General features: G+C 41.2%; 1 protein-coding gene across 1 annotated transcript in view; it reads left to right on the forward strand.

The window, feature by feature from the left end:
- Positions 1 to 16478, forward strand: part of ZC3H15 (zinc finger CCCH-type containing 15) — a gene marked incomplete in the record, with an annotated part of 1627349 nt that overhangs the window by 340046 nt on the left and 1270825 nt on the right. The window contains 1 exon segment of the mRNA XM_044075122.1: positions 2976 to 3077. Coding sequence (XP_043931057.1) covers positions 2976 to 3077 — 102 coding nt within the window.

Below are 16478 nucleotides of genomic sequence, written 5' to 3' on the forward strand. Positions count from 1 at the left end.
AGGGCTTTGGCCACCTCCGTAGCCTTCCAGTCCAGGCTGCCCATGGACTCTATCTGTGCAGCTGCTACGTGGGCAAATCCTCATACCTTTATTTCTCATTACAAGTTAGATATGGTCTCCAGGAGTAGAGCTAACTTTGGTTCCACTGTTCTGAAAAGTCTGTTCCAATGAGCCGTCCAGGATTGTAGGTGCTAGGGATGCTGTCCCAACAAGCAAGAAACGAAGGCGAGATAGACAACTTAACATAAAGAAGTTGTGTACCTACCATAACGTTCCATGTTAGTTGTCTTCATCTCGCCTTCTTCCTTGCGTTCCCCCCTATTGGACCGAGAGGAGTTCAGATTTCACTGGCTGAGTGTTCTCTGGTTCGTTTCCTCTACTGACTTAGAGTATATGACAAGTATGCTCAACTTTTTGTTTGGAGAGGTTCATTATATAGCTATAGCTAGAGTTAGCCATTTCAAACATGATCTGGGTAGCTAGCGCTAGGCATCATGGGATATAAGGGGTAGCTTTGAGCCAGTAAACAGCTCTCTAGCTATAGAAGATGGCAGAGTCGGAGCAGAGGGTTGGCTCTGATCCCAACAAGCAAGAAAGAAGGCGAGATGAAGACAACTAACATGGAACGTTACGGTAGGTACATAACTTCTTTTTTGGTGACCTTAACAGAAAAGGATCTTGTCCTCAGTAAAACCACTACCAATACCATGAAATGTGGCAGTTTCATATTTCATATGTACTCGCGTTTACTTAATCATAACCTGTCAGTTCATATCTCGTTAGAAATTTTGTTGACGCTCTTTGTCGTGGCTGTCTGTCAATATCCTTTCCTTCCTGGTCAGTCATACCATTTGCTCCCCATCACAGGGGCAAGGGTTGACTGGTAGGGGCCATTATTTGGACCGCTGTCAGGTGATGGTCCCTATGTTCCCCAGAAACTCCTGGCTCACATAGCTGAAGTGGGATGTGCAGTGGACTGTCAGCACTGGTTTTCCCTCATTTCTGCAAGCTACATTGCTAGCATCCACCCCTGCCGCCTTCCTTCAAGCACTGGAAGTGGTTTTTCCCAATCTAAACTGGAGAAATCACCCTTCCCTGTGTGCTTATGGAGTGCCTGCCACCCTTGTCAACCCGACAGGTGAGATGAACATGTCATTCCCTTTCACTTCTTTCCCTCTCTGTCTGGCTTTTGCAGTGCCGGGGCCAGTAACTGAATCCCACTCACCTGGATTGCAGTAAGAAATTTAAGTATTACATGGACCCTTGTGGTTTCCATAATGGGATCTGTGGCATTTAAGTTTTTCAGTGGCCAGTAGAAGCTGAGCTTGTTCACCAAACATGCAAACCTGTGGTCATTGCATACATATAAAAAGCAGGGGGTACTACAGTTGTCTATCCCAAAAGATGCATGCATTAAGTTCGTAGCTGTCCCACATCCAGCAAACAATTCTTTCCTTTTTATTCCTCTACACACACACTGACAGTCATATCAGAAAATATGTGGGAATGGAAAACCGAATCACTTTGGAGAGGACTTAAAGAAAATGTAGAGAAGTAAATATTGTGGGAAGAAATATCCATGGAATTGTTATGGCTAGGCTTGTATAGGCCCTAGGGCCGATATCCTAGTACCAACCTATGAACCCATGTGAATTAGTGCATTTGTGTCCCCTCCCACCATCACATGCATATACAGTTCCATTCTGTGCAATTATGTACAACATTGTATTAAGTTAGCTCTACAGCATAAGGATTTATCCGCAACAGAAGGGTCCATTGAAAGGATAAATAGCTGCTGCTATTCTGGTAAGCAGTATCTTAAAATTGACATTTGAAACTGGAAACATTTCCGTACACAGTAATTTATTCATATTCATGTTGTCACCCGCACACTGGATGCAGAATGCATGTTATATGCCATCAAGGACTTTGAACTTTGAAAGATGTATTTATTTCTGCAGGGATGTGCGAGTAAGTAAAAACTGGGACCCAAAATCCCATTTACTTTATACACAGACAAAAACTCAATCCTCTGTAAACATTGTTATTGAAGCAAAGCTCTAGATAATGTAATACTGCAAGAAATTTGTCCATTAAGCAATATCTACGTTTGGTTTTATTGGTTTATAATCAAAAAACAGTTACTTTTTCAGAAGCTGTGGTCAAGCTGCAAGCATTACCCCTTCTTAGGGTAATGCCATTGCTTAAGTTAACAGCTTACTGCAAATGTTAATCTCTTTGAGGTCTGATCCTGATTTTAATTTTTCTGATCCCCCTACCTCTTTAGTTTCATTGCATTACATTTTAGCCATCAGCAGGTTTAATCCCCGAACATAACTGACACTGCTGCTCCCATCATTGGGTCATGTCAGATGCTGTGCTAAGTATAGGATCTAAAGTGTTGATTATGGTGGTAGCAGAGAAGGCCAGCATTTTCATGTAGATATTGCTGAGGCACATATGATACAAGATGCTTTTAAGTTGCTAGAAGAAAACTAATTGTGTGGGCTGGTTGTGGAATCAGACTTGTAAAACAGGTTACCTGGATTCTGCTGGTTGATTAAGTTTTCTTCTTTAGTACTGTTATAATTTACTTTTGATTTAACAAATGTATACTGCTATGCTGCTTATGTTTAAGCTTTATATTTAGGCTACTTTGAAGTCATTGCCGTTGTTTGTACAAAAGTAAAATATGTATGCAGTACAAAGTTAAATATGTATTTTGCTTTCTGTGAGTAATGTTACTCTTTATGTAAGTTGCAATTATTTGTTGAGGGGTGTTGGATCTCTCTTTAGCCCCCCCCCACCACACACACACTTTTCCAGTGTACCTTAGAAAAATCTCCTTTAATGTGCATTTAAAATACTTATTTTACAACTCTTAGACTTCAACTGTTACTGCAGGGAGAAAATGGTCACATGTTTAACTTAGTCGAATATATTTTAATACGGCATATTTGTTTTCCTGATTTTAGGACAAGACTTTTGGTCTGAAGAACAAGAAGGGAGCTAAGCAGCAGAAGTTTATTAAAGCTGTCACTCATCAAGTCAAGTTTGGTCAGCAGCCTGCTCGATTGGCAAGTGTTATTTTACATGAAATCAGTAGTTTTATAGTCTGTGAAGTTGAAAGACTGTTTTCAATGTATTAGCACTTTTATCTTAAATGTGTTGGATGCATTTACTCATGTTAAGTGACTGTATTTTCGTTGAAAAGAGAAGTCCATTGAAGATCCTTCAATAAATGGCTGAACAGTGGGAAGGAGTATTGCCAGCCATTTCTTGGTGGCTGCCTCCTGTTTTCAGTACATGTATTGATGTGATTTTCACCTGTTCTCACCTAGTGTGAATGTTTGTAGTCTTGCACAGAAGTTTTCACTTACAAGTGGTTGGATTTTTTTTTTTTAGTGATGATAGTGTGCTTAATTCTAGATTGTGCCAAAATTAAGAGACAGAAAAACATACCTCTATCCATTGTGCCTCCATCATGTCAGATGTAATTGATGTTCTTCCTGATGTTCATAGTGTTACACTGCTGCAGTCATTACACTTGGGTTATCCTGCCGTCAGGCGGTTCCCCAGTCGGCCTGAGTTCCAAAGTCTTGGTCCGGCGTCAGTTGCTGTCGCCTCCTCCCTGACGTCAGTGCGACAGGGATATACAAGATGCAGCCGACGCCATTTTCTTCAGTCTTTCTTGCCGCGCGGTGCCCGAAGCAAAACCAGTTCGCAAGTGCCGGTTGGCCGTCTCCTGCGATTTTCATTCCGAATCCAGAACCGAAGTCTTCTACAAAGCTAAGTACCCTGTTGGGGAAACTTTTTCTTGCCTCAGACCAATGTCCGTATTTCTTGTGGGAAGCAAATACCTCATAAGGATTTCCATTCCTATTGTATCCCATGCCTAGGCCCAGACCACGACATCACTGGTTGTCTGTTTTGTGCTAGGTTTAACAAGCGCACTATTAAACGTCGGTTTGATTTTGCTCGACATTATTTTGGTAGAAAATTCAATTATACCATGCAGTCGGAACTTCCGACGACCGGAATACACAAAAAGCGCAAAGACAAGGATAGGCATCCGAGGCCCAAAACTGACGAAGCCTCTTCTAGGCCGGTCGCCGGTTCTCTGGTTTTTAGCGAGGTGCCTTCGCAGCCCCTGACTACTGCTTTTGTAGAACCACAGGCCGCCTCTCCCACGTGGAGATGGCTAGATCTTCGGACGCACAAGTTATTCAGCCTACCGAGACTAACCTTTCAGAGGGATCTGGAGTAGCTGAGCAACCCACAGCTTCAGAGGGTGTCTTCAGACCGACTCAGTTAAGCATTAAACCCTCAGCTAAGTCTAAGCCTCCTTTGAAATCAAAGAAACAAATACAGCATTCTCCAGGACAGTTTCCAGGACAGGCCTCCATGCCTAAGAAACAAATGCTCAAAATTTCCGAAGACCTAATCACTCTAATCAGGGGGTCCCATCCCCTTCCTGATAAAAGGCCTAGACAGGATGCAGACTATGGCTCATCCGACCAGGTGTCCATCTCTTCTGATTCATCCTCAGACCTAGGACACTCTTTACCCCCTTATGAGGATTCTGATGCTGAGGAATCAGTTCCATCAGCCTCACCGCCTGAGAACTACTCCTTTGGGGAAACCCTACATACTATGAGGGAGCATTTCCACTGGGAAGGCCAGGATTACTCAGAATCCAAGAAAAGGCTCAGAGACTTCCTTTTATTACCTCAACACAGACCCCTTGCTATTCCGCCAGTGTTAGATATTGTGGATGATGTGTATACTGAATCCAGCTTAAATCCTGATTCCTTACCTCCAACCCCTGTTAAACCTGAAAGATACTACAGAGTCCCTGACTCACATAAATTTCTGTATAAAAGCCCTGTAGCTGACCCTGAAACTATTTCTCAGGGACCCAAAGGGGTTAAGGCCTCATCAGCCAAGTATCCAGTTCCCTCTGACAGAGATTCCAGAGCATTAGACAGATGGGGAAAGAAAGTATATACGTCCGCAACTGTAGCAATGAGCGCATTAAATTGCCAGTTTCACATGCTAAAATATCAGCAATTGTTCCTGTCTCAGTTAAAACAAAAAATGCTTCCAGAATCAGATCCTCCTAATTTAAGAAATGCAGGATTTATTGCATGCAGCCGAACAAGTGGGAAAGCATACTTTGCAATGTGGTTTTGATTCTCAAGAGGCCTCCTGCAGAGCAGCAGTTACAGGCTCTGTCATTAGAAGACATGTTTGGTTAAAAGAACATACGTTACCAGATCATGTTAAAGCAAAATTATTGGATGCACCTTTGCAGCAGGATGTGTTATTTGGAGTTAAGGCAGAAGAGGTATTAAAGAAAATGGAGGATAAGGCAAAATCTATGCAAACAGTGAAGGATTTCTTACAGGTTCAGCCTCCTAGATTTAGCAGAAACTGGCCAACTAAGAATTGGTTCTTTCCAATTACAGACAGACCTCAAAGGGAAAGATACAGACGTCCATCCCTCAGTAAACAAGTGTTGGATGTCATTTTGGAGGCAAGGAGGCCTAGTACTAGAAAATCTTATGCTGAAAAATGGAAAAGATTCTGGGCCTGGAACCAAACTCTAGGGATGGGCACAGCAGCACCCAATTTACCCCAGATTCTGCAGTACTTAACTGAGATGCTTCACAAAGGCCTTTCTTTTTCCTCCATCAAAATTCATGCCTCAGCCATTTCAGCTCAATACAGCACAGAACCACCCCTCTTCTCTCATTCACTACTCAAGCAGTTCTTCACAGGGGCCAAAAACTTAAGTCGTCCCAGGAGAGCTCCATCTCCTGCCTGGAACCTTAACTGTTTTATTGGAAAAACTCACTCCACCTCCTTTTGAGCCAGCTGCAAGCGCAGAGTTAAAAATTCCTTTCCTGGAAAACAGCCTTCCTTTTAGCAATCACTTCAGCAAGAAGGGTATCTGAATTACAGGCCCTTATGGCAGTGGAGCCTTTCATCATCTTTCATGCGGACAGGGTGTCCCTCAGGACCAATCCCTCCTTCATGCCCAAAGTAGTATCCAGTGTGGCTCTTAATCAGTCCATTCATTTGCCAACCTTCTTTTCTAATCCACAGAACAAAGGGGAACGGATACTGCACTCCTTAGATGTGCACAGACAACTTAGATTTTACTTGGACAGAACTAAACCTCAAAGGAAATCTGAACAACTGCTGGTGGCATTTGCTGCAGGTGCAGAAGGAAAGGCCGTTTCAAAGCAAACCTTTTCTAAATGGATAGGCCATTGCAGTCATTTCTGCTATAAGCACCATGTAAAATATATCCTACAGGGGATAAGACCACACTCAACCAGGGCTGCATCTACATCTACATCTACCTCTACAGCCTTTCTCAGAGGTGTCCCTACCAGGGACATCCTAGAAGCTGCTTCCTGGGGTTCTGTACATACTTTCACCAAGTATTACCATTTGCCAATTTTCTCTTAATCTAGAGCTGGCTTTGCCACTGCAGTCTTGCAGGGCCTTATAGATGGTCCTAATGCTAGCTAAATTCCTCCTCCCATCCTTAACTTTGGGAATCTACCCAAATGTGTTGACTGCAACAGTGAAACATGAAGAACATAGTACAGTTGTGTACACTTACCATAAATGTAGATGTTCGAGTGTATTCACGGTTGCAGTCCTGGTTATCCTCCCTCCAGCCCCCTGACTTCTTTTGGCTATACCTCCATTCTCCTTTATGCTTAAAATCTTTTTGGTGTATGTACATGTATGTATATATATATATATATATATATATATATATATATGTGTGTGTATATATATATATATATATATATATATATATATATATATATATATATATGTGTATATATATATATATGTGTATGTATATATGTGTATATATATATATATATATATATATATATATATATATATATATATATATATATATATATATATATATATATATATATATATATATATATATATATATATATATATATATATATGTATATATATATATATATATATATATATATATATGTATATATATATATATATATATATATATATGTATATGTATATATATATATTTAATTGTTTCCCATTAGGGGGCACCTGACATCTGGGGCAAGAAAAACTGATGTAATGGCATCGGCTGCATGCTTCATACCCCTGACTACCTGTTGGCATGGAAGATGAGACCGCAACCGATGCAGGACCCAAGACTTTGATAATCGGGCCGACTGATGGCTACTGCAAGCAGATAAACCAATTGTGAGGACTGCAACAGTGAATACACTCGAACATCTACATTTATGGTAAGTGTACACAGCTGTACTTTCTGGATGTTGTGGATGATGTCTTTATGGAATCCAGTCTAACTCCTGATACTTTACCCCCTGCTCCAAGGAAACCTGACAGGTACTACAGAGTCCCTGACTAGCACAAATTTCTCTTCAAAAATCCTACTGCTGATCCCATGTTGTACGTTGATCTAGGTTTAAACGGTGTTTCTGCCGGTTTTCTGAATGTCCAGCGGACTTCAATGTGGCATTATGTGTTTCTTGTTATAGGAACACAGTAATACTAGGCAAACGAGCATGGAGTTATATTATACTTTATACAAGCGTTTGGAAAACTGCAAGCTAATATTGATTGGTTTTAATTTATTTAAAACAAAAATGACTTAGTGTTGCAATGTCTTTGCTATATTATAGTTGTGTGTCATTGTACTTAAAGAATACTGGGTATTTTTGTTATTGAATGGCTTTTGAGATAGAATTTCTACCATTTGTTTAAAGTTAGGTCATTGCCGTTTTAAATGCAATACAAACTGTTTTAATTAATTGTCAATTGAGATCTGGTTTGTTGATTTTCCCGCCGAAAAGTTAAGTATAAAAATAGTTCACTTGTTTTTAATATTTACACCTGATGAAGCGTAGTGTATCTACGTGAATGCGCTTGTGTGGTTTTATGGAAAAATAAAGAACGTTTTACTTGACTTCTCCGTGTGGTGACTCCTGTTTGGATCTACTATTGGTATTTTGGTTCTTTTTTTCCAAACGGAGTCTTTGTTTTGTTGCTGCAGTTCTACATATATTTTTACTTCTTGCTTGGTGCTGCCGGCGACTTTTACTCATGGAATCAACTGACATCGAACTAGACTTCACTCCAGAGACGAGGACACCAGCTTTTACAACCTGGGACTTGATTAAGTATAATGCTGAAAATCCTTTATTGACTCTGGAATTGAATAATTTAGCGAGTGTTACACCACAACCTTCTACCGGTGAGTCTGTAGTTGAATTTAACAAACTTACAAGATCATTTCAAGATGATTTGTATCAACTGCAAAGATATGTGTGGCAAAGGCTTCATTTAGAGGCATGCATTCATTTTAAAATCATACCTAGAGGCATGCGTGTCTTTTGTATGCCTTCTTATGGTAACTCTCATCCTGTATTGTTGAGGAAGTGGCAAGACCTAAACATACAGTTGGGCTTCAGCTATATGAACTTGTTATTGGAATATTTTGCCCCACTAGAAGCATCATTAAGAAAGAAGATAGAACTTCAACATAAAGACATTCTTGATAAATTCTCTAGTGAATACTTCACCAAGAGACTTGATGATATCCTGAATCAAGTTCATTCATTTAGTGAACGTTTAAAATAGTGAAGCAGAGGAAGATTCAGAGAGATGCCAAAGATTTTGCCACAGGTCAGATTTTTATTTGGCCAAAAAATAACAATTCTCAACCACAAGGAGTTTCTACTATGACAAATCCAGATATGAACACTGACTCTGAGCTTTCTGCTAATGTGCCTTTGAACTATGTTTCTTCAGATCCATTGCCATCATTATCAGTGACCAGTGTCCAGAAGACTAACCATACAACATATAATAATCAACCTTCCTATTCTTCAGTGGTCACCAGTGATGCCCATTGCTCAAATGATACACCTCCACCCAACCAGCAAGCTGCCGCTCCCTTTTTTTCTGCAGGGGCAAGACCGAAGGAGTCTGCTCCCACAATGAATACTTTTTTACCATTTCCAGTGAAGGAACGTGTGGGGTGGCGTGGTCGCTCTCACAGCAGAGGACCAAGAAAAAGAAAAGGCTCCGAAGAAAGGTATCCAGCATCAAGGAAACAGCGAAATTGAACTCCCTTATATATAATGTCTCAACATACAGTTTATCTGACTCAGATGTTTCTCTTTTAGAGAAAGGTCTTAATTTTATACCTTCTCAAACAAGCTCCCTTAATGATGTTCTGGTTGATTTAAGACTGTTTTGTCGTAATGTTTCTCTTAAGGTTTTGTTTAAGAATAACAGTGCAGTCAATACTAATGAGGTCAAACATTTCTTTAGAGTAAAGAGCAGTTTTATACCTAGTATGCCACATAATGTTGAGAGCTTTTTAAAAATATGTGAATCTGACTTTTATAGTTGGTTTGCTCAACATAAAAAAAGATGCTGCTTTTTTAACATGTCTAAAGCAGAACAAGATTCATTATTATCTCTAAAAAGGAATACTGACATTATCAAACCAGCTGATAAAGGTGGAGTCATAGTTATAATGAACTCTCTAGACTATGGTCTAGCTATGATGGATCTTTTATCAGAAGATACTGTCTATGAGAGAATCAGTAATATGAAATGTCAGAAGATTATTAAAACTGTACATGCTGACTTATATGATCTTTTGTTAGGGGGACAGATTAGCTGTGAACTGTATGAATATCTTTTTATAGAATATCCTGTCATTCCTTTGATTAAAGGTTTACCTAAGATACATAAGGGCCTTAGACCGATACCCATGAGACCAATAGTCTCGAGTAACAACTGGGTAACTTGTACCATCTCTTCTTTTGTAGAAAGTATCTTAAGACCTTTAGTGGACCGTATCCCACATATTCTAAGTGACTCGTACCAACTAATTGAGTCTCTGAAAGAACATGACTTCAAGAGTAAGGATGTACCATTGTTACTAGTGACAATGGATGTTAAAAATCTTTTTACCTGCATCCCTAATGAGCTTGGGCTTCAGGCGATTGATGAAGTCTTGGCCACTTTGTCTGGTTATAGTAACAACAGGATGATCCTTATTCATTATCTCCTTGATGTTATACTCAGTAATAATGTTTTTTTGTTCCAGGATCAACTTTATTTGCAAAAGTGGGGGGTTGCTATGGGAACCCCCTGTGCAAATAGTTATGCCAATTTGGTTGTGTATAACTGGGAACAAGAACATCTATTTAACCATCCTGACTTTAAAAAAGTGAGAATTTATAAAAGATTTGTGGATGACGTCCTTTTTGTATGGGATGGCACTGAGTCAGATTGTATTAGATTTGTCAATGAACTGGAGAATACGTCTCCTTTTTTAAGATTTACAGTGGAGACCTCCCATGCCAAGATACATTTTTTAGATCTACAACTACAGTTTAAGGATGACAGGATTATTACATCTCTATATAGGAAGCCAACCTGGAGGAATACGCTGCTACACTTTAGTAGCATGCACCCTAGGTATACCTTTGAAGGAATAATATCTAGTCAAATGCATAGAATCTTTAGAATCTGCGAGCACAGTGACTCTCTAGAGAGAGAAATAAACACCTTAGAGGTGTTGTTTAGGGAAAGAGGTTATCCCCTTAAGATGTTTACAGATTGCAAACAGCGATTCATAGACAAATATTATGACCCTGGTGGCACAGCTATTGTTAGAAATATAGGTGGCAACAAGAAATGCATTGCAGTTAAAGATAAGTTTACAGACAAATTAAGTTATGTTACTAATTTTACCAGTGACAGTTTTAATTTAAATAAGATCATTATTAGAAACTGGAATGTGTTGGTTACAGACACCTTTACAAAAACTATAGTTGGAGAATATCCTAGATTTACTTACAGAACTTCTCAGAACATGAAAGAAATTCTATGCTCGGAGCATATATCTCCATCTAATAGCATTGTTCATGAGAAATTGTGTACCTCTCCATGTGGTGGATGTTCAATGTGTCCATTTATTTCTAAAAATACTAGTTTTATACATCCTGAGGGCATTTTCTCCTTTATCCCAAGATTTTATAGTGATTGCAATAGTAGCAGTCTGATATATTTAGCTACATGCAATTTATGTGACGCATTTTACGTCGGCCTAACCAAGAGACGGCTACGTGACAGGGTTTATAACCACTGTTATGACATCAGGAAAGAGAAAGATTCTAATGCCCTAGCTAAACATGTCATGGAGCATTCTAGTCATACTTTTGGTTTTAAAGTACTGGAAATGTTGCCTCTAAATCCTAGAGCAGGAGATAATAATAACCAGTTAGCCATCAGAGAATTGAAATGGATTTTCATCTTAAAGGCACATATGACCCCAGGTATTAATTATTCAGTATCTGTTAAACCCATTTTGGATAATCGAAAGAAATATTGAACATCTAATGTGTGTATGCTATTTGATATTTAGTTTAATTAGATAAGTTATTTTATTATTATTTTTTAAAAAAATGTTCATAAACTTTATTATTTTTATTTTTAGTTTGATGGCTATGATGATGTAGACATTTATATAGTCAAAAAAAAATTTTTTTGACGTTGAGTCATTCTTTGGATTTTTTGGTTTTGATGGACTTGGTGTTTAATTCTCATTTTAGGAAGTTTGGTTGTGGTTCGATAGCATGAACATTGTGTTTTCGTTCTTAGTGGTTATTTATGCTGCCTTGAATAGGGTCTGTGCTTGTTTGATATTGATTCTGAACGCTAATTTTGTCTTAGTATTGTGTGCTGTTTTTTGACCTTTTCAGCTATTTAGCAGCTATATATTTCTTTTTAATAAGCCTGGATATGATTGCAGTTTATCTGCAGTTTATCTGCCGGATATCTTTGTCATATGCCTTGCCATGTAGTTGTATGTGGTAGCGGCAGAGGTTTGGAGAGTATCAGATGATTGAGCAGACAGCTTTGGCTGTCAGTCGACCTGAATATAGATATCGTTGAACCTGGCTGTTCTTGTTTTGTTTCTGGGCAATGGCCGAAATATATGGGTAACGCTTTATATGGTGAGTAACTTAGCCACTACATATTTTGGTTTTGTTTTGAGATTCTACTAATTATATTTTAATTATTTTAGCTATAAGGGCTTGTTGGTTGTTTGGGATGTTATGGGTCACGTGACACTGCTGGACGAGGCTTGAATGCCAATTTGTTTTGGTATTGTGCGCTGTCTTTTGACTTTTTCAGCTATCTAGCAGCTAAGTATCTCTTTTTAACAAGCTTGGATATGGTTGTTGTTTATCTACTGGGTATCTCTGTTACATGCCTTGTCCTGTAGCTGCATGTGATAGCGGCAGAGGTCTGGAGAGTATTAAATGAGTGAGTAGCCAGTTTCGGCTGCCAGATGACCTTGTATACAAATGTCCCTGAGCCTGGCTGTTCTCGTTTTGCTTTTGGGCAATGGCTGAAATGTATGGGTTATGATTTATATGGTGAGTAGCTTGGCCACTATATATTTTGTTTTTTGCTTTGAGATTTTATTAATCATTATTTTTTAATTACCATTAGTTACAAGGGTACAAACTATAAGCTTGTTGGTTATTTGGGACGTTGCGAGTTAGCGACATTACTGGATGATGTTTAGGCTCTAAGAGTTTGAAGTCCGATGGTTGTTTGATGCTTGCTTTTAACCTATTTGAAGGTTTTAATGTTATTCTTTCAGTAGTATTGTTTAAAAAGGTATACTGTTTTTTGAGTCGCTTAGATTCCATGTTGTACGTTGATCTAGGTTTAAACGGTGTTTCTGCCGGTTTTCTGAATGTCCAGCGGACTTCAATGTGGCATTATGTGTTTCTTGTTATAGGAACACAGTAATACTAGGCAAACGAGCATGGAGTTATATTATACTTTATACAAGCGTTTGGAAAACTGCAAGCTAATATTGATTGGTTTTAATTTATTTAAAACAAAAATGACTTAGTGTTGCAATGTCTTTGCTATATTATAGTTGTGTGTCATTGTACTTAAAGAATACTGGGTATTTTTGTTATTGAATGACTTTTGAGATAGAATTTCTACCATTTGTTTAAAGTTAGGTCATTGCCGTTTTAAATGCAATACAAACTGTTTTAATTAATTGTCAATTGAGATCTGGTTTGTTGATTTTCCCGCCGAAAAGTTAAGTATAAAAATAGTTCACTTGTTTTTAATATTTACACCTGATGAAGCGTAGTGTATCTACGTGAAAGCGCTTGTGTGGTTTTATGGAAAAATAAAGAACGTTTTACTTGACTTCTCCGTGTGGTGACTCCTGTTTGGATCTACTATTGATATATATATATATATATATATATATATATATATATATATATATATATATATATATGTGTATATATATATTTAATTGTTTCCCATTAGGGGGCACCTGACATCTGGGGCAAGAAAAACTGATGTAATGGCATCGGCTGCATGCTTCATACCCCTGACTACCTGTTGGCATGGAAGATGAGACAGCAACCGATGCAGGACCCAAGACTTTGATAATCGGGCCGACTGATGGCTACTGCAAGCAGATAAACCAATTGTGAGGACTGCAACAGTGAATACACTCGAACATCTACATTTATGGTAAGTGTACACAGCTGTACTTTCTGGATGTTGTGGATGATGTCTTTATGGAATCCAGTCTAACTCCTGATACTTTACCCCCTGCTCCAAGGAAACCTGACAGGTACTACAGAGTCCCTGACTAGCACAAATTTCTCTTCAAAAATCCTACTGCTGATCCAGAGGTCTTCTCCCAAGGACCTAAAGGAATAAACCAACTACAGCTAAGAATCCCATCCCCTCGGACAGGGGTTCCTGAGCTTTAGACAGATGGGGTAGAAAAGTATACAACTCTGCACCTCTCGCCATTAGAGCATTAAATTGTCAGCTCCACATGCTGAAATACCAGTACCATACTATGAAACTTATTAAGCAAAAATGATCTACTTTTCCTGACTGTGCAGAAAATAAAGAATTACAGGAGCTTATGCGTTCTGCAAGCCAAGTCTGGAAGCATACCCTGAAATGTGGGTTTGACACCCTAGAAGCATCTTGCAGGGCAGCAGTCACAGGTTCTGTACTTAGAAGGCATGCCTGGCTTAAGGAGCAGACCTTGCCAAACAAAGTCAAATGAAAATTATTAGATGCTGCTCTGAACAAGGACAATCTGTTTGGCACCAAAGTAGAAGAGATTTTAAAAAAGACTGAAGAAAAGGCTAAGTCTATGCAGACAGTCAAAGGTTTTTTGCAAGTGCAACCTCAAGATTTAGTAGGCATTGCCCCTCAAAACTTTGGTCCTTTCAGCACCCTCAAGGACATCTCAAACTAGACCCAGGGGAAACACCCCCCCCCCCAAGATTACAATCTCAGGGTATGCAGAGATCTAAGCAATGGAGTACCTCCACTTCTCAATCAGGGAGTGCTAAGCCCCACCCCCTTACAGAAAGAATTCACAATGACTTCTCAACTCCACCCCTCACCTCTGCCCAGTTGCTCATGCCCCTAGTAGGAAAAGTTGCCCACCATGCAAAAACCTGGACCTCCATCACCAACGATCAATGGGTCCTCAACATAGTATCCCAGGGGTACAAATTTTATATTTGAAGTAAGAACTTCATTTGTCAGCAACCTTTGGGATACGGATCCGATCTCGGATCCGAGCCGGCAACTTCTACCACAGCATAGATCCGAGCTCCTAGCTCCTCCCTTTACCCATAATTCCCTGCCAACCCTGACTGACCTCAGATCTAGTTTGCCGCGCTTCAAGCTGGATTTCGAGCTCCTGATAGTTGGATAACTTTTGTGAGAAAAACTTTGCATTTTTTCTTCCTTTTTCTTGTGTGAGTGTGTACGGGTGTTTAGGTATCCTATATTTGTCTTTTTTTGTGTTTATTTTTCCTCCCTGCCCTCGCTGGTTCGTAGTGTTTGTTTGTGGTGTGTGTAGGGGCCTAGTGAGTGTGTTTTCTGTATACTATGTTGGAGGCCCCTAAAGCCATCTTTTCAAAATGCACCAAGTGTGGCCATAAGCTTTCACCGGCGGATGGCCACACCCGGTGCGTTAGGTGCCTTGGGGTTGAACACCTCTCCTCGGGATGTGCGATTTGCGCAGCGTTCAACCCCAGGGCACTTAAGGACCGGAGGTCAAAGCTGATTCTGGCGGGCCTTTTGCCCCCGGATTCGGCTCCGGCCTCCAGTACTTCTGTGGCCGCTACCCAGCCCTCGGTGGTAGCCACTCCTGTCTCCCTCCCTCTGGTTGGGACTCAACTTCCTGCTTCGGCTCCGGAGGAGAGGGAGGCCGGGAAAGCCATACAGGAGAAGCACCATAGGCGGCAGGCCGAGGACTCCTCCTCGGCCCCGCCCGCCAAACGGGCTTCTCCATCCAGAGCTTCTGGATCACCTCCTCCTTGGCTCCGGTCCCCTTGTTTCTCACTGGGACCTGGGGAGGAGGGGACCCAGTCCCCGTCGAGGTCATCGAGGCGACACTCTAGGTCTGCCTCGGCCTCGTCGAGGTCCACCTTTAGTATGTCAGATGCAGACATGGACCGGATGATGAGGAGGTTCATCCAGGCCCAGCTGCAGATGGGAGTGCTCTTGCCCCCCCCCCCCCTTCCAGGGGGAGCTCGACCCCACTTTTTGCTCCAATCGCTCCTTCCCCGACCCGCTTTCCAGGTTCGGAGCATTCGGAGCAGAGCCGCGTTGGATCCAGGGGTGGGTCGGAGCCGATAGTACTGGTTACTTCGGCTCCGACTGGTCCCTCGAGCTTGTCGGATCTGACCTCTTGGAGCCGTGGGTTGAGCTTCGCATCCGAGGGATTCTGTGTGACTTCGGCTACATCCCGGTCGGAGCACACGGGTCCTTCGGATCCGAGGGTCTCTGCCCCGGATCCGGTCCCCGCTTCGGATCCGAGTGGGAGTCGACTCTCGGATCCTATCGAGAGTGGCTCCCCCTCGGCTTTCGCGGTGGTGGAGAGGGCACTGTTGAGTGCATCTGGGCTTCCGGTCCTGGCTTTGGCTCCTTCCTGCACTCCCTCTCAGCTGGTTCAGGCTCCCATCACCCGGCCTTCGGGGCAGCCTGCTTCAGCACCTCTGGGTGTTCCTTTGGAACGTGATATTGCTGGTGAGTCTTCCTCGGACAGCCCCCCCGAGGAGGTCCCTCACAAAGCTAAGTGTAAGAGAAGGCACGTGGACTCCCCCCGAGTCCCTTACGGAAGATACGGACTTAGATGAAGGGGAAGGCTCCCCAAGGTCACCCCCCCAAGGACGTCTCCTTTGGAGACATCATGGAAATGCTCAGGATTAGGGGAGGGTGGTCTGCCCCCAAGGCTTCCTCCGATGAGTCCGTATTCCTAGAGGCATTCGAAGCAGGGCCATCTACCTCTTGGGTGTCCCCTCCCCCCGACCCCCTGGTGGACCTTATTTCCACCAGGG

The sequence above is a fragment of the Protopterus annectens genome, chromosome 6.part0 (genome assembly GCF_019279795.1).
Source record: "Protopterus annectens isolate FY-2018-M chromosome 6.part0, PAN1.0, whole genome shotgun sequence".
In the NCBI taxonomy this organism is placed as follows: domain Eukaryota; kingdom Metazoa; phylum Chordata; order Ceratodontiformes; family Protopteridae; genus Protopterus; species Protopterus annectens.